At 43.7% G+C, this 24,421-nt stretch overlaps 1 protein-coding gene across 2 annotated transcripts in view; it reads right to left on the reverse strand.

Moving 5' to 3' along the window:
- Positions 1-5,735: 5,735 nt before the first annotated feature.
- The window catches only part of LOC124010360 (monocarboxylate transporter 8-like), a 31,758-nt gene continuing 13,072 nt past the window's right edge, over positions 5,736-24,421 (reverse strand). For both annotated transcript variants that reach the window (XM_046322724.1, XM_046322725.1), the window contains exons 2-8: positions 22,466-22,610; positions 20,539-20,776; positions 20,140-20,394; positions 14,258-14,401; positions 12,172-12,400; positions 6,607-6,861; positions 5,736-6,386 (exon numbers count right to left, since the gene is read on the reverse strand). In XM_046322724.1, the coding sequence (XP_046178680.1) occupies positions 6,623-6,861; positions 12,172-12,400; positions 14,258-14,401; positions 20,140-20,394; positions 20,539-20,776; positions 22,466-22,610 (1,250 nt within the window). In that variant the 3' untranslated portion in view covers positions 5,736-6,386; positions 6,607-6,622. The remainder of the gene's footprint in view (positions 6,387-6,606; positions 6,862-12,171; positions 12,401-14,257; positions 14,402-20,139; positions 20,395-20,538; positions 20,777-22,465; positions 22,611-24,421) is intronic.

A 24,421-nucleotide genomic window follows, 5' to 3' on the forward strand; every position in this document is an offset into this window, starting at 1 on the left:
CCAACTATAGGAGAATGATCCAAATAAATCATCAATAAGTACATTTACATTTACATTTAAGTCATTTAGCAGACGCTCTATTGTATTGCAGCTTGCATGATCAAACAAGGTTTCCTCTTTCCATCTATCCTAAGGATGATAATGCACGGTGAGCAAGCGGGCTCTCCGACCAGATGTAGGAGATATAGGAGCAGCATGGCGGTGAGATCAACAGAAGAGAGAAGAGACGGAGGAACTTAATGAGGTAGAGATAACTTGGTGACCCTTGTCCACTCAGTCTGCAGCCTTAATGGAGGCTAGGACCATAGGGATAAAAGCTATATTATAATGGCAGGTACTGAACTGTCAGAGGGAATGACATTTAGAGAAGCAGGAAGGAAAAATAAAGAGTTTAAAAAGTATGGATCACAGCCAGATGGGGGAGACGGAAGGTACATCTCATATACACATACAGGTCTGACCAGAGCATCTAGTAGAGCAACAATAATGAGTATTAATAACTGGAGTTTTTGGGAAGATGTTGGCAGTATGTGTAGCTCTGTGGCTCTGAAACTAACAGCTGGTATAAAACTACTACAAGCAACCATTTCATTTCACTTGGAAGTATGATGTCATGATTTGAAGAATGCCAATATATTTAACTAGATTACTGAGGTCTTTGTCCTCTCTCCGTTTCCCTCTCTGTCCCACCATTAGTTCTAGGCTGTGTCCCAAATGTCACTCTATTCCCTTTATAGTGTGGTACTTTTGACCATAGGGAATAGGGTGCCATTCGGAGGACTCATATTCAACCCGTCTGTCGTGCGTAAAATGTAGTATCATGTAGGTAAAGTGGTCCGTTTAAAATGTATGAAATGTAACAGCAACTGCAATTTATTGAATTTCACTACTAGGGTGAAATCTCCATGAGACAGTATCTGGTTATTACCGTGACGACGCATGAACCCAACAACCAGTATGTTGTCATCTGAAGATAAGAAGCAGCAAACTCATCAACAAAGAGTCATCAGTTTGATGTGGACCAATGGAAATCATGCTGAAAAAAGGACCTAGCCAATGAGTGCATGCATGTAATATCAATCGTTCTCTGGTCTGTGGACCAATGCCCAAACACACACAGCAAAAACTATGGCCTTTCGATTCAAAATTAAGCTCAATGCACTTCATGTAGATTTGGATTGTTTGCAAAAAACCTGGCAGACTAAAAGGTTATTTTTCTTTTCTTTCCAATTTTCACTTAGTCATATATTGACGCCAATGGGAGTCTGAAAGTGGATGTTAGGATTCACCCCCATAGGAATAACAAGATCCAAATGCCACTGTAAGAGACAGATCGTAAAAACAAATTTTAAAAACCATTTAGAAACATAAAAACAACAAAAACAAATCTGCAGAGTAAATAAAACATTGGCAAAACTTCTCAGAGGTGTGTTTACTTTAAAGTATCTGATTGACTTAAAGTCTTAGAAATGTGACTGTTAAAAAATCCATTTAAGGCTCTACAAAGTCAGAAGCCGGTAAATAATGTTCTGTTTGGTCTGGTACTCTCTATCCGTAGCTCCGCCGTGGCACAGGTTACATGGAAAAACTGCATAAGTACGTACAGTGGGGAGAACAAGTATTTGATACCTGCAAAATCGGCAGTGTTTTCCTACTTTCAAAGCATGTAGAGGTCTGTCATTTTTATCATAGGTACACTCCAACTGTGAGACGGAATCTAAAACAAAAATCCAGAAAATCACATTGTATGATTCTTAAGTAATTAATCTGCATTTTATTGCATGACATGAGTATTTGATAACCTACCAACCAGTAAGAATTCCGGCTCTCACAGACCTGTTAGTTTTTCTTTAAGAAGCCCTCCTGTTCTCCACTCATTACCTGTATTAACTGCACCTGTTTGAACTCGTTACCTGTATAAAAGACACCTGTCCACACACTCAAACAGACTCCAACCTCTCCACAATGGCCAAGACCAGGGAGCTGTGTAAGGAAAACAGGGATACAATTGTAGACCTGCACAAGGCTGGGATGGGCTACAGGACAATAGGCAAGCAGCTTGGTGAGAAGGCAACAACTGTTGGCACAATTATTAGAAAATGGAAGAAGTTCATGATGACGGTCAATCACGCTCGGTCTGGGGCTCCATGCAAGATCTCACCTCGTGGGGCATCAATGATCATGAGGAAGGTAAGGGATCAGCCCAGAACTACACAGCTGGACCTGGTCAATGACCTGAAGAGAGCTGGGACCACAGTCTCAAAGAAAACCATTAGTAACACACTACGCCGTCATGGTTTAAAATCCTGCAGCACACGCAAGGTCCCCCTGCTCAAGCCAGCGCATGTCCAGGCCCGTCTGAAGTTTGCCAATGACCATCTGGATGATCCAGAGGAGGAATGGGAGAAGGTCATGTGGTCTGATGAGACAAAAATAGAGCTTTTTGGTCTAAACTCCACTCGCCTTATTTGGAGGAAGAAGGATGAGTACAACCCCAAGAACACCATCCCAACCGTGAAGCATGGTGGTGGAAACATCATTCTTTGGGGATGCTTTTCTGCAAAGGGGACAGGACGACTGCACCGTATTGAGGGGAGGATGGATGGGGCCATGTATCGCGAGATCTCTGCCAACAACCTCCTTCCCTCAGTAAGAGCATTGAAGATGGGTCGTGGCTGGGTCTTCCAGCATGACAACGACCCAAAACACACAGCCAGGGCAACTAAGGAGTGGCTCCGTTAGAAGCATCTCAAGGTCCTGGAGTGGCCTAGCCAGTCTCCAGACCTGAACCCAATAGAACATCTTTGGAGGGAGCTGAAAGTCCGTATTGCCCAGCAACAGCCCCGAAACCTGAAGGATCTGGAGAAGGTCTGTATGGAGGAGTGGGCCAAAATCCCTGCTGCAGTGTGTGCAAACCTGGTCAAGAACTACAGGAAATGTATGATCTCTGTAATTGCAAACAAAGGTTTCTGTACCAAATATTAAGGTTTGCTTTTCTGATGTATCAAATACTTATGTCATGCAATAAAATGCAAATCATACAATGTGATTTTCTGGATTTTTGTTTTAGATTCCGTCTCTCACAGTTGAAGTGTACCTATGATAAAAATGACAGACCTCTACATGCTTTGTAAGTAGGAAAACCTGTCAAATCGGCAGTGTATCAAATACTTGTTCTCCCCACTGTATGTGGCTGAGGTGACTTCGTTTTAGTGGCTTTTCCAAGATGGAATCGCCATTGAGACCTATAGTACAATACAAAATTGAAACCGATGTGTTCTTCCTTGATCGATCAGAAACAAAAAATAAATTGAAACTTGCAAAATATAACTGCAATAAGTTATCATAATAACAGAAATATTTCAAATGTCCTATATTATGCCCTAGATCTACACTACCGGTCAAAAGTTTTCAAACACCTACTCATTCAAGGGTTTTTCTTTATTTTTACTATTTTATACATTGTAGAATAATAGTGAAGAAACTATGAAATAACACATGGAATATGAAAAAAAAAGTGTTCATCAAAATACAAAATATACAGTTGAAGTCGGATGTTTACGTACACATACAGTGGGGCAAAAAAGTATTTAGTCAGCCACCAATTGTGCAAGTTCTCCCACTTAAAAAGATGAGAGAGGCCTGTAATTGTCATCATAGGTACACTTCAACTATGACAGACAAAATGAGAAAAATCCAGAAAATCACATTGTAGGATTTTTAATGAATTTATTTGCAAATTATGGTGGAAAATAAATATTTGGTCACATACAAACAAGCAAGATTTCTGGCTCTCACAGACCTGTAACTTCTTTAAGAGGCTCCTCTGTCCTCCACTCGTTACCTGTATTAATTGTCACCTGTTTGAACTTGTTATCAGTATAAAAGACACCTGTCCACAACCTCAAACAGTCACACTCCAAACTCCACTATGGCTAAGACCAAAGAGCTGTTAAAGGACACCAGAAACAAAATTGTAGATCTGCACCAGGCTGGGAAGACTGAATCTGAAATAGGTAAGCAGCTTGGCATGAAGAAATCAACTGTGGGAGCAATTATTAGGAAATGAAAGACATACAAGACCACTGATAATCTCCCTCGATCTGGGGCTCTACGCAAGATCTCACCCCGTGGGGTGAAAATGATCACAAGAACGGTGAGCAAAAATCCCAGAACCACACGGAGGGACCTAGTGAATGACCTGCAGAGAGCTGGAATGAAAGTAACAAAGCCTACCATCAGTAACACACTACGCCGCCAGGGACTCAAATCCTGCAGTGCCAGACATGTCCCCTTGCTTAAGCCAGTACATGTCCAGGCCCATCTGAAGTTTGCTAGAGAGCATTTGGATGATCCAGAAGAAGATTGGGAGAATGTCATATGGTCAGATGAAACCAAAATATAACTTTTTGGTAAAAACTCAACTCGTCGTGTTTGGAAGACAAAGAATGCTGAGTTGCATCCAAAGAACACCATACCTACTGTGAAGCATGGGGTGGGAAACATCATGCTTTGAGGCTGTTTTTCTGCAAAGGGACCAGGACGACTGATCCGTGTAAAGGAAAGAATGAATGGGGCCATGTATCGTGAGATTTTGACTGAAAACCTCCTTCCATCAGCAAGGGCATTGAAGATGAAACGTGGCTGGGTCTTTCAGCATGACAATGATCCCAAACACACCGCCCGGGCAACGAAGGAGTGGCTTTGTAAGAAGCATTTCAAGGTCCTGGTGTGGTCTAGCCAGTCTCCAGATCTCAACCCCATAGGAAATCTTTGGAGGTAGTTGAAAGTCCGTGTTGCCCGGCAACAGCCCCAAAACATCACTGCTCTAGAGGAGATCTGCATGGAGGAATGGGCCAAAATACCAGCAACAGTGTGTGAAAACCTTGTGAAGACTTACAGAAAACGTTTGACCTCTGTCATTACCAACAAAGGGTATATAACAAAGTATTGAGATTATCTTTTGTTATTGACCAAATACTTGTTTTCCACCATTTTTTTGCAAATAAATTCATTAAAAATCCTACAATGTGATTTTCTGGATTTTCTATCTAATTTTGTCTGTCATAATTGAAGTGTACCTATGATGAAAATTACAGGACACTCATCTTTTTAAGTGGGAGAACTTGCACAATTGGTGGCTGACTAAATACTTTTTTGCCCCACTGTAGGTTGGAGTCATTTTTCAGCCACACCACACATTTCTTGATAACAAACTATAGCTTTGGTAAGTCGGTTAGGACATCTACTTTGTGCATGACACAAGTCATTTTTCCAACAATTGTTTACAGATGGATTATTTCACTTATAACTCACTGTATCACAATTCCAGTGGGACAGAAGTTTACATACACTAAGCTGACAATTGGAGGTGTACCTGTGGATGTATTTCAAGGCCAACCTTCAAGCTGAAATAAATCATTCTCTCTACTATTATTCTGACATTTCACAATCTTAAAATAAAGTAGTGATCCTAACTGACCTAAAAAAGGGAATTTTTATTTGGATTAAATGTTAGGAACTGTGAAAAACTTAATTTAAATGTATTTGGCTAAGATGTATGTAAACTTCTGTATTTTATATTTGAGATTCTTCAAATAGCCACCCTTTGCCTTGATGACAGCTTTACGACATGATTCCATATGTGTTATTTCTTAGTTTTGATGTCTTCACTATTATTCTACAATGTAGAAAATAATTTAAAAAAAATAAAGAATAATGAAAAGGTGTTCTAAAACTTTTAACCGGTTTATATAATGAAACACCTACAGACAGAAAGAACATAACATTAAATAAAGTGTGAGATGCTTGTGGTCTAGACAGAGAAGTACAAAGTACTCCATTCAATTACTCTAATACCATTTATCTTTCTGAATAATCTGAACATACTGAAGCATATTAAAACATTTACATACTCTGATTCCAGACTTAACAGAATTTTACAAATATTTGTTTTCAGGCGGCCAGCTCTATATGGTACACACTTATTGTGTGAATTCACATTTTGAAGTCTAAAACCATTTTAAATGAGCTGAAAGACACAGGGAACGAGTGCACTGTTTTGGACTGTGTGACGCCCAGGTCCTATGATAATGCCAATCGTCTCTCTCTTCGTTCAAGTAGGATGATCAGTGACATGTTCCTCCTTTATTTCAGAGGGGGGAAAAACTTCTCCCCCTCTTTCCTTAGGCCATAGGAAACACTATAAGGAATGAATGGCGTTCAGAGAGGAGAGGGCTTTCTATAGAAACTGTGTCAGAGGTTGAGAGGTACATCATCAGGTAGTCCGTGGTCAGGGGCCGGGGTTCAGGGGCCGGGGTTCAGGGGCCGGGGGAAGGGAGGAGGTGCAGGGACGGACAGATCTCAGGTGCTGGTGAATAGAATCCCTGAGAGCAAGAAGAAGGAAGAGAAAAATATAAAGTATCTGTGTGTGTGTGTGTGTGTGTGTGTGTGTGTGTGTGTGTGTGTGTGTGTGTGTGTGTGTGTGTGTGTGTGTGTGTGTGTGTGTGTGTGTGTGTGTGTGTGTGTGTGTGTGTGTGTGTGTGTGTGTGTGTGTGTGTGTGTGTGTGTGTGTGTGTGTGTGTGTGTGTGTGTGTCCTCTCATACCTTTGTGTAGTGCTCCTCAGATGTGTGTCTCCACATCAGTGTACCCAGGCATCATGTTTCCGTTAGAGCAGGCTGCCGGGGGCAGCATATGATCCCTGCTGGGGTCATCCGGCCCCCCATCCTGACCCGCAAAGGCTCTCTGCTGCCGCCGGTGTATCAGGGGCACAAAGAACAGCACAATGCCCCCCACGATGGGAGGACCCCCTGCCAGGTAGAAGGCCACGTTGTAATCACCACAGTAGTCATGCAGGAGTCCTGGGGTACAAGGGAGGGAGAAGTTTCAGATGTAGTGTATAGAAGCACTACTTGTTACTCAAGATAGAATCACTGAGCAAATCTCAATTGTATTTCCATGATTCCTCGTGTCCACTCTCAACGTCTCTTTCTCAAAATGAATTGGTGGAGAAGATCTAAGGGAGCAGCTTTGATATTTCCTTGATTCCTTGTGTCCACTCTCAATGTCTCTTTCTCAAAATGAATTGGTGGAGAAAATCTAAGGGAGCAGCTTTGATATTTCCTTGATTCCTCGTGTCCATTCTCAACATCTCTTTCTCAAAATGAATTGGTGGAGAAGATCTAAGGGAGCAGCTTTGATATTTCCTTGATTCCTTGTGTCCACTCTCAATGTCTCTTTCTCAAAATGAATTGGTGGAGAAAATCTAAGGGAGCAGCTTTGATATTTCCTTGATTCCTCGTGTCCATTCTCAACATCTCTTTCTCAAAATGAATTGGTGGAGAAGATCTAAGGGAGCAGCTTTGATATTTCCTTGATTCCTTGTGTCCACTCTCAATGTCTCTTTCTCAAAATGAATTGGTGGAGAAGATCTAAGGGAGCAGCTTTGATATTCTCCCACTATCTTGGTGATTCAAGTTGTTTTACCTGTTTGTCTGTTTTATTCCAGGAACTTGCTCAGAACTTATCATTAGCGTTCTTAAAAATGTCTAAGAAGCTAAGAAATAGTTTATTATTCTGGAGGGCTGTCAGATGGTACAGCATCAGCAGTCAGGCGCCAGCTCGGGGCATGTCTTTGCGTGATTATTTTTTACAGGGTAACCATAGAAGCCACGTGTACCACTAAATTGGGGTACATTTTGATAAAACGTTCCTCAGCAAAGTGTGGCTAGTGTATGTCCAGGGTGATGGGCAACACTGGCCAAAATATTCAGTCAGGAGCTAGCTAGCTATGTGGCCCTGCCATAAGCAAGAACTGAAAATGACAGATAATTCCTCCAACATCTGGCACTAAGAAAATAAAGAAATAAAGAGAGAGAGAGAGAGAGAGAGAGAGAGAGAGAGAGAGAGAGAGAGATATTCAGCCAGGCCTCACAGGATGCAATGTCAATACAGAACACTGAGGCTCTGAGAAGGAGGACGAGCCGGGAGACAGACCGGGGTTTAAATATTATTTAGAATCTTTCAATTACTTAAGTCATGCTTGATTGAGCTTGCCTGGTGTGATGTAATCACTTATTCAGTCTACTAAAGTGTAGTCTGCAAACCTCGCACATTACATTTACATTTACATTTAAGTCATTTAGCAGACGCTCTTATCCAGAGCGACTTACAAATTGGTGCATTCACCTTATGACATCCAGTGGGACAGTCACTTAACAATAGTGCATCTAAAACTTAGGGGGGGTGGGGTGAGAGGGATTACTTAACCTATCCTAGGTATTCCTTAAAGAGGTGGGGTTTCAGGTGTCTCCGGAAGGTGGCACCTGAAACCACATCTGGCACTCAAGGCAGATTCAAGCAAAGCTCAATGTATAAACAAATATATCTAACACTATTTGAACCCAGGTCTGCCGGGAGGCGAGCAGACAGGCTTATGTCTAGTCTGGGTGCTCCTGCTGCAGACTGACGGGGCATGATTCCTCCTCCTTCTCACTGGGATCTCTGGAGTGTTTTCAGCCAGAGAAAACTATTCTGAATATTGCAGATAGACATATAATGACTCCATATTCAACATGACTGATACTTGTTCTACGTAATACATTTCTATCAGAAACATTGCATCACTCTGAACAGCACCCTGGTGGTCTGAACAGAAATGTGGCGAGTGGAGGGTAGCAGAGCCCCATAAATGCAACCATAATGTCTACAACCCATCGCTAAATTATCCACTATCCGAGACTACTACTCCGTCTGTAACAAATTACCAGCCCTGGTGCTCTTTGGGCCCTGGTGAAAAATAGTGCACTCTAAAGGGGATAAGGTGGCATTCGGGATGCACACTCACTCTATTTACTCTATAGACCAGCTACATTCAGAACCAGGACCAATGACGTACATAAACGCAGTGTATGTATATGGAGGAGACATGTCAGCTCAACGGCATGATAAACACAAAATACATTATTCTAATCCTACCCCATTTATAATTCCATATGGAATGTGGCTATCCTCAAATAACTTACAGTGCCTTTGGAAAGTATTCAGACCCTTTGACATTTTCCATATTTTGCTAGGTTACAGCCTTATTCTAAAATTGACTAAAACGTTTCCCCCTAATCAATCTACACACAATAACCCATAATGACAAAGCAAAAACATGATTTTATAAAAAATATAAAAACTGAAATATCATATTTCCATATGTATTCAGACCTTTGGCAGCTATTACAGCATCACGACTTCTTGGGTATGATGCTACAAGCTTGGCACGCCTGTATTTGGGGAGTTTCTCCCATTCTTCTCTGCAGATCCTCTCAAGCTCTGTCAGGTTGGATTGGGAGCGTCGCTGCACAGCTATTTTCAGGTCTCTCCATAGATGTTCGTTTGAGTTCAAGTCCGGGCTCTGGCAGGGCCACTCAAGGACATTCAGAGACTTGTCCCGAAGCCACTCCTGTGCTGTCTTAGCTGTGTGCTTAGGGTCGTTGTCCTGTTGGAAGGTGAACCTTCGCCCCCAGTCTGAGTCCTGAGCGCTCTGGAGCAGGTGTTTAATCTATCCTGACTAGTTTAACCTCTATCCTGACTAGTCTCCCAGTCCCTCCTGCTAAAAAACATCCCAACAGCATGATGCACCGTTGGGATGGTGCCAGGTTTCCACTAGAAGCAACGCTTGGCATTCAGGACAAAGAGTTCAATCTTGGTTTCATCAGACCAGAGAATTTTGTTTCTCATGGTCTAAGAGTCTTTAGGCAAACTCCAAGTGGGCTGTCATGAGCCTTTTACAGAGGAGTGGCTTCAGTCTGGCCACTCTACCATAAAGGCCGATTGGTGGAGTGCTGCAGAAATGGTTGTCCTTCTGGAAGGTTCTCCCATCTCCACAGAGGAACTCTTGAGCTCTGTCAGACTGACCATCGGGTTCTTGGTCACCTCCATGACCAAGGCCCTTCTCCCCAGATTGCTCAGTTTGGCCGGGCGGCCAGCTCTAGGAAGAGTCTTGGTGGTTCCAAACCTCTTCCATTTAAGAATGATGGGGGCCACTGTGTTCTTGGGGACCTTCAATGCCGCAGACATTTTTTGGTACCTTAACAAAAACTGTTTTTGCTTTGTCATTGTAGGGTATTGTGTGTAGATTGCTGAGGATGTTTTTTTTATTTAATCTATTTTAGAATAAGGCTGTAACATAACAAAATGTGGAAAAAGTCAAGGGGTCTGAATACTTTCCAAAGGCACTATATATGATACTACTACAGTGCCTTGAGAAAGTATTCGGCCCCCTTGAACTTTGCGACCTTTTGCCATATTTCAGGCTTCAAACATAAAGATATAAAACTGTATTTTTTTGTGAAGAATCAACAACAAGTGGGAGACAATCATGAAGTGGAACGACATTTATTGGATATTTCAAACTTTTTTAACAAATCAAAAACTGAAAAATTGGGCGTGCAAAATTATTCAGCCCCCTTAAGTTAATACTTTGTAGCGCCACCATTTGCTGCGATTACAGCTGTAAGTCGCTTGGGGTATGTCTCTATCAGTTTTGCACATCGAGAGACTGAATTTTTTTCCCATTCCTCCTTGCAAAACAGCTCGAGCTCAGTGAGGTTGGATGGAGAGCATTTGTGAACAGCAGTTTTCAGTTCTTTCCACAGATTCTCGATTGGATTCAGGTCTGGACTTTGACTTGGCCATTCTAACACCTGGATATGTTTATTTTTGAAACATTCCATTGTAGATTTTGCTTTATGTTTTGGATCATTGTCTTGTTGGAAGACAAATCTCCGTCCCAGTCTCAGGTCTTTTGCAGACTCAATCAGGTTTTCTTCCAGAATGGTCCTGTATTTGGCTCCATCCATCTTCCCATCAATTTTAACCATCTTCCCTGACACTGCTGAAGAAAAGCAGGCCCAAACCATGATGCTGCCACCACCATGTTTGACAGTGGGGATGGTGTGTTCAGGGTGATGAGCTGTGTTGCTTTTACGCCAAACATAACGTTTTGCATTGTTGCCAAAAAGTTCAATTTTGGTTTCATCTGACCAGAGCACCTTCTTCCACATGTTTGTTGTGTCTCCCAGGTGGCTTGTGGCAAACTTTAAACAACACTTTTTATGGATATCTTTAAGAAATGGCTTTCTTCTTGCCACTCTTCCATAAAGGCCAGATTTGTGCAATATACAACTGATTGTTGTCCTATGGACAGAGTCTCCCACCTCAGCTGTAGATCTCTGCAGTTCATCCAAAGTGATCATGGGCCTCTTGGCTGCATCTCTGATCAGTCCTCTCCTTGTATGAGCTGAAAGTTTAGAGGGACGGCCAGGTCTTGGTAGATTTGCAGTGGTCTGATACTCCTTCCATTTCAATATTATCGCTTGCACAGTGCTCCTTGGGATGTTTAAAGCTTGGGAAATCTTTTTGTATCCAAATCCAGCTTTAAACTTCTTCACAGCAGTATCTCGGACCTGCCTGGTGTGTTCCTTGTTCTTCATGATGCTCTCTGCACTTTTAACGGACCTCTGAGACTATCACAGTGCAAGTGCATTTATACGGAGACTTGATTACACACAGGTGGATTGTATTTATCATCATTAGTCATTTAGGTCAACATTGGATTATTCAGAGATCCTCACTGAACTTCTGGAGAGAGTTTGCTGCACTGAAAGTAAAGGGGCTGAATAATTTTGCACGCCCAATTTTTCAGTTTTTGATTTGTTAAAAAAGTTTGAAATATCCAATAAATGTCATTCCACTTCATGATTGTGTCCCACTCGTTGTTGATTCTTCACAAAAAAATACAGTTTTATATCTTTATGTTTGAAGCCTGAAATGTGGCAAAAGGTTGCAAAGTTCAAGGGGGCCGAATACTTTTGCAAGGCACTGTATGCTAGCTCGAGACTTGACTTTTCTCGTTGGGAAAGAATCGGTTCCTGTAGAGGAGAAACTAACCATCTTTTTATTATGTTGGCTTCCACTCAAGTTTTGAGGTGATACTCAGCAGCGATTGCCTGTCATATAGGAATAAACCATATCTTTATCACGTTGGCTCCCACTCCTAAGTTGAGGTGATACTCAGCAGCGATTGCCTGTCACATAGAAGTAAACCATATCTTTATCACCTGGCATTCAAAATGTTTGGAGGTCAGTGTTTAGTAACCCAAGGAACCGATAGTACTCACCAGCGATGGGGGGTCCTGCGGTCATGGGCAGGGCCATGAGTCCCAGTAGGTATCCTATAGCCTGGGAGGCCTGCATGGGGCCCACAAGCTCAAAGGCTATAGGAGCCATGATGGTGATGAAGCAGCCATCACACAGCCCTAGGAACACACACACTACAATCAGCCCCTCAAACACCGTGCACTGGGGGATCATCATGGACATCAGCCCCAGCACCATGAACGACACCGACTGGGGGAGAGAAGAGCAGGGACAAAAAACACGCAATAATTAATGCCATTTAGCAGACACTTTTCTCCAAAGTCACTTGGAGTACAGTGGTGTGGGCGTACATTTTAATTTGGGTGGCATTGTGTAACGTGTCGGAGAGAAGAGTCTTGGGTTAATGTTGTCCAATAACTCTACAGACTAATACCTTCTCCCTTATACACTCTTCCACTTCATACAGAAACAACAAAGAAACTGACCAACATGGCAAACAAGTCCATGTTAAATACTTTCAACCACTTCAATTAGTTCCATTTTATCAAGCGGAGCGAGTATTTTACTACACTACCGTTCAAAAGAATGGGGTCACTTAGAAATGTCCTTGTTTTTGAAAGAAAAGCCATTTTTTGGGGGGGGGGGTTACATACACTTAGATTGGAGTCATTAAAACTCGTTTTCAACCACTCCACATATCTTTTGTTAACAAACTATAGTTTTGGCAAGTCGGTTAGGTCACCTACTTTGTGCATGACAGAAGTAGTTTTTCAACAATTGTTACCAGATAGATTATGGTACCATTCTTTATTCATGGTTGTGTTCTTAGGCAAAATTGTGAGTGAGCCCACTCCCTTGGCTGAGAAGCAGCCCCACACATGAATGGTCTCAGGATACTTTACTGTTGGCATGACACAGGACTGATGGTAGCGCTCACCTTGTCTTCTCCGGACAAGCTTTTTTACGGATGCCCCAAACAATCGGAAAGGGGATTCATCAGAGAAAATGACTTTACCTCAGTCCTCAGCAGTCCAATCCCTGTACCTTTTGCAGAATATCAGTCTGTCCCTGATGTTTTTCCTGGAGAGAAGTGGCTTCTTTGCTGCCCTTCTTGACACCAGGCCTTCCTCCTAAAGTCTTCGCCTCACTGTGCGTGCAAATGCACTCACACCTGCCTGCTGCCATTCCTGAGCAAGCTCTGTACTGGTGGTGCCCTGATCCTGCAGCTGAAGCAACTTTAGGAGACGATCCTGGCGCTTGCTGGACTTTCTTGGGTGCCCTGAAGCCTTCTTCACAACAATTGAACCGCTTTCCTTGAAGTTCTTGATGATCCAATTAATGGTTGATTTAGGTGCAATCTTACTGGCAGCAATATCCTTGCCTGTGAAGCCCTTTTTGTGCAAAGCAATGATGATGGCACGTGTTTCCTTGCAGGTAACCATGGTTGACAGAGGAAGAACAATGATTCCAAGCACCACCCTCCTTTTGAAGCTTCCAGTCTGTTATTCGAACTCAATCAGCATGACAGAGTGATCTCCAGCCTTGTCCTTGTCAACACTCACACCTGTGTTAACAAGAGAATAACTGACATGATGTCAGCTGGTCCTTTTGTGGCAGGGCTGAAATGCAGTGAAAATGTTTTTGGGGATGCAGTGAAAATGTTTTTGGGGATTCAGTTAATAATAATAATAATAAATGCCATTTAGCAGACGCTTTGCAATTCATCTGATCACCCTTCCCAACATTCTGGACTATATGCAAATTGCCATCATACAAACTGAGGAAGCAGACTTTGTGAAAATGTATATTTGTGTCATTCTCAAAACTTTAGGCCACAACTGTACATCATATTTCTGATCAATTTGATATTATTTTAAAGTACAACAAATGGTATTTTCTTTAAAAAACAAGGACATTTCTAAGTGACCCCAAACTTTTGAACGGTATTGTATGTATTTGAAATAGTCATGTATTTGAAGTATTTAGTAGCAGTCACCACCCAGAGGAAAAGACCAAGGGGATGTGGCTGACGTGCTTACCCATATTTAAACATCGGAATTGGTTCCAATTAAGCTGACAATTGAATGCCGAAGAGGGTTACTTCACCTGCATCCAGATCTTCTTGGCTCCGGGAATGAGGTCTCCTACTTTCCCGAAGAGGAGGCGTCCCACACCAGATGAGGCTCCTATACACACCAATAGGATCCACTCCTTCTGGGGCTCCTTGAACTGCTCCTTCACGAAGTTCATCTGGTGGAAAAGAACAAGAGGAATACTTTAAAATGTCCATTGCTTAGAGCCTCCCAAGTGGCGCAGTGGTCTAAGGCACTGCATCGCAGTGCTAGCTGTTGGGTTGTGTGGGTTCGAGTCCAGGCTCTGTCGCAGCCGACCGCGAATGGGAGGCCCATGGGGTGGCGCACAATTGGCCCAGCGTTGTCCGGGTTTGGGAGGGTTTGGCCGGCAGGGATATCCTTGTCTCAACGTGCACTAGCGACTCCTGTGGCGGGCCTGGCACAGTTGGCCAATTGGATACCACGAAAAAGGGGTGAAAAGAATCTAATTGCTGCTTTCAAACCAAGCCCCCTGGATACATACACCCCTGAGGGGTTGGAAGCAGCCACACCAAGCCCCCTGGATACATACACCCCTGAGGGGTTGGAAGCAGCCACACCAAGCCCCCTGGATACATACACCCCTGAGGGGTTGGAAGCAGCCAAACCAAGCCCCTGGATACATACACACCCTGAGGGGTTGGAAGCAGCCAAACCAAGCGCCCTGGATACATACACACCCTGAGGGGTTGGAAGCAGCCAAACCAAGCCCCTGGATAGATACATACATACCCTGAGGGGTTGGAAGCAGCCAAACAAAATACAGAATTGCACATCAAATGCGTAGTAATTTCTTGATATGTCCTCATGGATTCTTTCATGTGTGTTATTCCAACGTTGAAATCATCAATGGGAAGGGATTTCAATGGAGAAACAGGGATATTTTCTCCTTATAACATTTCAAATTTCCATAACCATTCCTTGGAATAACACATTTTTTTCATCAACGTCCCACTGTCAGAAGAACTGTCAACAATGAAGCAGGAAGAGGCGGAGCTATAGGTGAGCGATTTCCTTTCTCTCCTCTCCGCCCAACACCTGAATCTGATCCAAAACACAAAACCCTCTGAAGTCCATTCCTGATCAGAAGCTTCTCTCCCTGAGGAAACATGTGAAGTGGTTCCTCTGCTTTGATTCTGCACTACATGGCACCAGCATAACATCAAGGGCCATAGGATACCCATGTTTAGGGCTGACCTAAAGCAAAGAGCACAACAAAAAGGCTCTGGGGCCTGAGAAAACAGGACTGGCTCTGGGACCTGAGAAAACAGGACAGGCTCTGGGGCCTGAGAAAACAGGACAGGCTCTGGGGCCTGAGAAAACAGGACAGGCTCTGGGGCCTGAGAAAACAGGACAGGCTCTGGGGCCTGAGAAAACAGGACAGGCTCTGGGGCCTGAGAAAACAGGACAGGCTCTGGGACCTGAGAAAACAGGACAGGCTCTGGGACCTGAGAAAACAGGACAGGCTCTGGGACCTGAGAAAACAGGACAGGCTCTGGGGCCTGAGAAAACAGGACAGGCTCTGGGGCCTGAGAAAACAGGACAGGCTCTGGGGCCTGAGGAAACAGGACAGGCTCTGGGGCCTGAGAAAACAGGACAGGCTCTGGGGCCTGAGAAAACAGGACATGCTCTGGGGCCTGAGAAAACAGGACAGGCTCTGGGACCTGAGAAAACAGGACAGGCTCTGGGACCTGAGAAAACAGGACAGGCTCTGGGACCTGAGAAAACAGGACAGGCTCTGGGACCTGAGAAAACAGGACAGGCTCTGGGACCTGAGAAAACAGGACAGGCTATGGGACCTGAGAAAACAGGACAGGCTCTGGGACCTGAGAAAACAGGACAGGCAGTGGGGAGGCTGCCAGAAACATCTGACTTGTCTAGCAGAACTTCACACTACACATCTACCGCTCTCTGTCCCTCCCTCTCTCTTTCTACTCCTTCCCTCCCTCTCTCTTTCTACTCCTTCCCTCCCTCTCTCTTTCTACTCCTTCCCTCCCTCTCTCTTTCTACTCCTTCCCTCCCTCTCTCTTTCTACTCCTTCCCTCCCTCTCTCTTTCTACTCCTTCCCTCCCTCTCTCTTTCTACTCCTTCCCTCCCTCTCTCTTTCTACTCCTTCCCTCCCTCTCTCTTTCTACTCCTTCCCTCCCTCTCTCTTTCTACTCCTTCCCTCCCTCTCTCTTTCTACTCCTTCCCTCCCTCTCTCTTTCTACTCCTTCCCTCCCTCTCTCTTTCTACTCCTTCCCTCCCTCTCTCTCTCCTTCCGTCCTCCTTCCTCATACATCTAGGATTTTTAACGTAAGATACTGCTGTGACAAGGTGTCTCCTTGATATTCCTCACATCACCATGCAACAATGTCACTAGCTGCTTATTTTAGATAAGTGGGTCTGTCTGACAACCTAACCCAACACACAATGAATGTAACCTAACCCAACACACAATGTAACCTAACCCAACACACAATGTAACCTAACCCAACACACAATGTAACCTAACCCAACACACAATGTAACCTAACCCAACACACAATGTAACCTAACCCAACACACAATGTAACCTAACCCAACACACAATGTAACCTAACCCAACACACAATGAATGTAACCTAACCCAACACACAATGTAACCTAACCCAACACACAATGTAACCTAACCCAACACACAATGTAACCTAACCCAACACACAATGAATGTAACCTAACCCAACACACAATGTAACCTAACCCAACACACAATGTAACCTAACCCAACACACAATGTAACCCAACACACAATGTAACCTAACACACAATGTAACCTAACACACAATGTAACCTAACACACAATGTAACCTAACCCAACACACAATGTAACCTAACCCAACACACAATGTAACCTAACCCAACACACAATGTAACCTAACACACAATGTAACCTAACCCAACACACAATGTAACCTAACACACAATGTAACCTAACCCAACACACAATGTAACCTAACACACAATGTAACCTAACACACAATGAATGTAACCTAACCCAACACACAATGTAACCTAACCCAACACACAATGTAACCTAACCCAACACACAATGTAACCTAACCCAACACACAATGAATGTAACCTAACCCAACACACAATGAATGTAACCTAACCCAACACACAATGTAACCTAACCCAACACACAATGTAACCCAACACACAATGTAACCTAACACACAATGTAACCTAACACACAATGTAACCTAACCCACAATGTAACCTAACCCAACACACAATGTAACCTAACCCAACACACAATGTAACCTAACCCAACACACAATGTAACCTAACCCAACACACAATGTAACCTAACACACAATGTAACCTAACCCAACACACAATGTAACCTAACACACAATGTAACCTAACCCAACACACAATGTAACCTAACCCAACACACAATGTAACCTAACCCAACACACAATGTAACCTAACACACAATGTAACCTAAAACACAATGTAACCTAACACACAATGTAACCTAACACACAATGTAACCTAACACACAATGTAACCCAACACACAATGTAACCTAACACACAATGTAACCTAACACACAATGTAACCTAACACACAATGTAACCTAACCCAACACACAATATAACCTAACCCAACACACAATGTAACCTAACACACAATGTAACCCAACACACAATGTAACCTAACCCAACACACAATGTAACCTAACCCAACACACAATGTAACCTAACCCAACACACAATGTAACCTAACCCAACACACAATGTAACCTAACCCAACACACAATGTAACCTAACCCAACACACAATGTAACCTAACCCAACACACAATGTAACCTAACCCAACACACAATGTAACCCAACACACAATGTAACCCAACACACAATGTAACCCAACACACAATGTAACCTAACCCAACACACAATGTAACCTAACCCAACACACAATGTAACCTAACCCAACACACAATGTAACCTAACCCAACACACAATGTAACCTAACCCAACACACAATGTAACCTAACCCAACACACAATGTAACCTAACCCAACACACAATGTAACCTAACCCAACACACAATGTAACCCAACACACAATGTAACCTAACACACAATGTAACCTAACACACAATGTAACCTAACACACAATGTAACCCAACACACAATGTAACCTAACACACAATGTAACCTAACACACAATGTAACCTAACCCAACACACAATGTAACCTAACCCAACACACAATGTAACCTAACCCAACACACAATGTAACCTAACCCAACACACAATGTAACCTAACCCAACACACAATGTAACCTAACCCAACACACAATGTAACCTAACCCAACACACAATGTAACCTAACCCAACACACAATGTAACCTAACCCAACACACAATGTAACCTAACCCAACACACAATGTAACCTAACCCAACACACAATGTAACCTAACCCAACACACAATGTAACCTAACCCAACACACAATGTAACCTAACCCAACACACAATGTAACCTAACCCAACACACAATGTAACCTAACCCAACACACAATGTAACCTAACCCAACACACAATGTAACCTAACCCAACACACAATGTAACCTAACCCAACACACAATGTAACCTAACCCAACACACAATGTAACCTAACCCAACACACAATGTAACCTAACCCAACACACAATGTAACCTAACCCAACACACAATGTAACCTAACCCAACACACAATGTAACCTAACACACAATGTAACCTAACACACAATGTAACCCAACACACAATGTAACCTAACCCAACACACAATGTAACCTAACCCAACACACAATGTAACCTAACCCAACACACAATGTAACCTAACCCAACACACAATGTAACCTAACCCAACACACAATGTAACCTAACCCAACACACAATGTAACCTAACCCAACACACAATGTAACCCAACACACAATGTAACCTAACCCAACACACAATGTAACCTAACACACAATGTAACCTAACCCAACACACAATGTAACCTAACACACAATGTAACCTAACCCAACACACAATGTAACCTAACACACAATGTAACCTAACCCAACACACAATGTAACCTAACCCAACACACAATGTAACCTAACCCAACACACAATGTAACCTAACCCAACACACAATGTAACCTAACCCAACACACAATGTAACCTAACCCAACACACAATGTAACCTAACCCAACACACAATGTAACCTAACCCAACACACAATGTAACCTAACCCAACACACAATGTAACCTAACCCAACACACAATGTAACCTAACCCAACACACAATGTAACCTAACACACAATGTAACCTAACCCAATTCACAATGTAACCTAACCCAACACACAATGACACAACCTAACACAACAACACACACAATGTAACCTAACCCAATTCACAACAACACAAGCTAACCCAACACAACACAATATGACACGACCTAACCCAACACAATGTAACCTAACCCAACACACAACGTAATCTAACCCAACACACAACGTAACGCAACACAATATTACACAAGAGTTCCTCTTAAGTCGACTTGGTGAACTCTTGGTCAGAAAGTCTAGTTTTCCTACATACGATAAGATGCCAATTAAGCTGACACTAGAAGCAGTTAGGGTGACATTATTTTCCCCTCGCTAACACAGCTGCGCTGTAAACCAACACACAGCAACATTCTAAATTGAAATTGTTAAAGAAAAGTGACATCATAAATTGTGCTGCAGATTATTATAATTCTATCATTATAATTTCACTCACAGAATAGGTGTGAAAACGGTGCCCTAAATACAACACAATATCAAGAAAATGGTCAAATCTTGAAGAAATTGTATTGATGGTCTCTGAGCCCTTACCAAGTGGATGTAAGGCACAAAGTAACCCAGCACAGCTGTAGACACCCCGAACGCCCACACCCGGTAGGTGACGATGTGGAACACCTTCACGTTAAAGGCCTTCCGGACCTGGGTCTGGGCCCTGCTCCAGCGGCTTCCTCGGGCAGGGGCTCCTGGCTGGGTTGTGGACCCAGCGGGGCCCCCTGGTTCTGGTGGTCCCATTGGAGCTCTCTGGGGCAGCAGGGGTCTGAAGGTCAGGGCCAGCAGGGCCTGGACCTGTTAAGTTTAAAAGAACAAAAAGAAACACTTGTTCAAAGTCGAATCTGACGTTTACTTCAACGAGTCACATCATTCAAAATCAGGAAAACGTAAATAAACAGGCTGTGTAATGGATTATCATTGAACACATTACAACAGTACCAGCATGAAGAGGCTGAGGATCTGGAAGGTTCTGCTGAGACCCAGCGGCTCCACCACCTTGGTGAGCAGCACCGGGAGGCCCATGGAGAACAGGCTGCTGCCCGCCGTCACCACGCCGTTGGCCAGGCCCAGCCGCTGCCGGAAGTAGTGGCCCAGGATCACCAGGGAGGGCTGGAAGGCAAAGGAAGAGCCACAGCCAAACAGGATCCCATAGGTGAAATACCGTAGGCTGAGGGACCTGGGCGAGCAGGGGTAGAGGTAATAAAACACTGGAAAACTAATATATGTCAATTCTAACGGGTGAAGAGGCAGGCGATCTCACCACTGTGCTTTGTTCCACACTAGCATAACTTAGCACCTAGAATATACAGTGCATTCGGAAAGTATTCAGGCCCCTTGACGTTTTCCACATTTTGTTACATTACAGCCTTATTCTAAAATAAATTAAATGAATTGTTTTCCTCACTCTACACACAATACCTCGTAACGACAAAGCAAAAACAGGTTTTTCGAAATGTTTGCAAATGTATTAAAAAGAAAAAACGGAAATACCTTATTTACGTAAGTATTCAGACCCTTTGCTATGAGACTAGAAATTGAGCTCATATGCATTCTGTTTCCATTGATCAATCTTGAGATGTTTCGACAACTTGATTGGAGTCCACCTGTGGTAAATTCAATTAATTGGACATAATTTGGAAAGGCACACACCTGTCTATATAAGGTCCCACAGTTGACAGTGCATGTCAGAACAAAAACCAAGCCATGATGTTCAAGACAGGATTGAATGCCAAGCATCACATCTGGAGGAAACCTGGCTCCATCCCTATGGTAAAGCATGGTGGTGGCAGCATCATGCTGTGGGGATGTTTTTCAGCAGCAGGGACTGGGAGACTAGTCAGGAATACAGGAAAGATGAACGGAGCAAAGTACAGAGAGATCCTTGATAAAAAAAACCTGCTCCAGAACGCTCAGGACTGGTGCGAAGGTTCACCTTCCAACAGGACAACGACCCTAAGCACACAGCCAAGTCAATGCAGGAGTGGCTTCGGGACAAGTCTCTGAATATCCTTGGGTGGCCCAGCCAGAACCCGGACTTGAACCCGATCAAACATCTCTGGAGAGACCTGAAAATAGCTGTGCAGCAACATTCCCCATCCAACCTGACAGAGCTTGAGAGGATCTGCACAGAAGAATGGGAGAAACTCCCCAAATACAGGTGTGCCAAGCTTGTAGTGTCACACTCAAGAAGACTTGAGGCTGTAATTGCTGCCAAAGGTGCTTCAACAAAGTACTGTGTAAAGGATCTGAATACTTATGTAAATATGATATCGTTTTTTATTTTGTAATACATTCTAAAAACCTATTTTTGCTTCGTCATTATGTGCTATTGTGTATAGATTGATGAGGGGGAATTTTTTTGATTTAATCAATTTTAGAATAAGGCTGTAACGTAACAAAATGTGGAAAAAGTCAAGAGGTCTGAATACTTTCCGAATGCACTGTATATCCAATACTTTACTTCCTTATAAGTAGTAAGTTAGTGTAAATTCTGGAACAGAGCCTGTGACACCCTAACGTGAATGTGTAATGCTCAAGTCACTGAGGGCAGGACGTGTAAATTGTGTGCAAAAGGAGTGGCAAAACATACAAGGACAGTTCTAAAGATTGTGGAGGGTTCTAGAAGGGCTCTAGAGTAGATGGGTTGTAATAGTTCTAGAGTAGATGGGTTGTCATAGTAATAAACGGTGTGGAGTGTTCTAATGATTCTAGAATGTTTGGAGGGTTCTAGAAGGGCTCTAGAGTAGATGGGTTGTAATAGTTCTAGAGTAGATTGGTTGTCATAGTAATACACGGTGTGGAGTGTTTTAATGATTCTAGAATGTTTGGAGGGTTCTAGAGGGGCTCTAGAACAGAAGTTTGTTACTTTGCGAAGGCGGTGCTGAGGAGTCCGATGAAGGCCACGGTGGCCCCGCCCACAGCTGTCTTCCTGCAGCCAAAGTGATCGGTGAACATGGAGACCACCGGGGAACAGAAGAAGATCATGCCCATCGCCAGGGCCCCCACCCAGGCTGGAGGCAGGGAGGAGAGGGAGGGACAGGTCGGGAAGAGGTAGTGGTAGAGGGAGGGATATTGAAGGTAGTGAGAGATGGATTGAGGAAAGCAAAAAATTGTTATTATAATCCACACATTAACAGGATTATTTTCCATATTGATACAGTCAAAATGTAACCTCAAAGCCATTTCCAAGCAACATGAGAGCTACCCAGATAAGAGGGTCATTAACTACAGTAAGGACAAGGTCGGATGAATCCTTTAATCTGTGTCCTTCAACATGGTACTTGTTACAGTACATGTATGTCAACTGATAACGGGTCTGTGGTGTCTGGACAGTCTGTCTGAAGTACATGTCTGCAACCTATGCACTGCTTGCAAAATATTTACAACCAGTGTACAACCTCTGTGCAACCTTTCACAGCCAACCTGCTGACAAACTCCAGAAGCCAACATGTGTGTGCACTGCAGAAGAACATGTCAACCTCGATTTTGGTCAGGCCAGGGTGTGATGAGCCGCCAGAGTCTCCCTTCTGTCATGAGCCGCCAGAGTCTCCCGCCTGTCATGAGCCGCCAGAGTCTCCCGCCTGTCATGAGCCGCCAGAGTCTCCCGCCTGTCATGAGCCGCCAGAGTCTCCCGCCTGTCATGAGCCGCCAGAGTCTCCCGCCTGTCATGAGCCGCCAGAGTCGCCAGTCAGCATGGAGCAGCCAGAGTCGCCAGTCAGCATGGAGCAGCCAGAGTCGCCAGTCAGCATGGAGCAGCCAGAGTCGCCAGTCAGCATGGAGCAGCCAGAGTCGCCAGTCAGCATGGAGCAGCCAGAGTCGCCAGTCAGCATGGAGCAGCCAGAGTCGCCAGTCAGCATGGAGCAGCCAGAGTCGCCAGTCAGCATGGAGCAGCCAGAGTCGCCAGTCAGCATGGAGCAGCCAGAGTCGCCAGTCAGCATGGAGCAGCCAGAGCCGTCAACCTGCCTGAGCTTCCTCTCAGTCCCGAGCTGTCCCTCAGTCCCGAGCTGCCCCTCAGTCCCGAGCTGCCCCTCAGTCCCGAGCTGCCCCTCAGTCCCGAGCTGCCCCTCAGTCCCGAGCTGCCCCTCAGTCCCGAGCTGCCCCTCAGTCCAGTGGGGCCCTTGGTTAAGGTTAGGGGGGGTACTGTCACGCCCTGGCCTTAGTATTTTGTGTTTTCTTTATTATTTTGGTCAGGCCAGGGTGTGACATGGGTATTTATGTGGTGTGTTTTGTCTAGGTTTTTTTTGTAGGTTATGGGATTGTGGTTTAGTGAAGTAGTCTAGGTAAGTCTATGGTTGCCTAGAGTGGTTCTCAATCAGAGGCAGGTGTTTATCGTTGTCTCTGATTGGGAACCATATTTAGGCAGCCATATTGTTTGAGTGTTTCGTGAGTGATTGTTCCTGTCTCTGTGTTTGTTGCACCAGATAGGGCTGTTTCGGTTTTTCACGTTTCTTGTTTTTGTAGAAGTATATTGTTCATTTTTTATCTTTAATAAAGATGTATAAAGGTAACCACACTGTGTTTTGGTCCGCCTCTCCTTCTTTGGAAGAAAACCGTAACAGTACCCTCCTCATGTAACCTGAAGAATAACAGCTGATCTAGTATAATATTAACATGCTGTATCCTCCTCATATAACGTGTAGAATAACAGCTGATCTAGTATAATATTAACATGCTGTATCCTCCTCATATAACCTGTAGAATAACAGCTGATCTAGTATAATATTAACATGCTGTACTCTCATATAACCTGTAGAATAACAGCTGATCTAGTATAATATTAACATGCTGTACCCTCCTTATATAACCTCTAGAATAACAGCTG

Source organism: Oncorhynchus gorbuscha, linkage group LG23, assembly GCF_021184085.1.
Source record: "Oncorhynchus gorbuscha isolate QuinsamMale2020 ecotype Even-year linkage group LG23, OgorEven_v1.0, whole genome shotgun sequence".
Classification (NCBI taxonomy): Eukaryota; Metazoa; Chordata; class Actinopteri; order Salmoniformes; family Salmonidae; genus Oncorhynchus; species Oncorhynchus gorbuscha.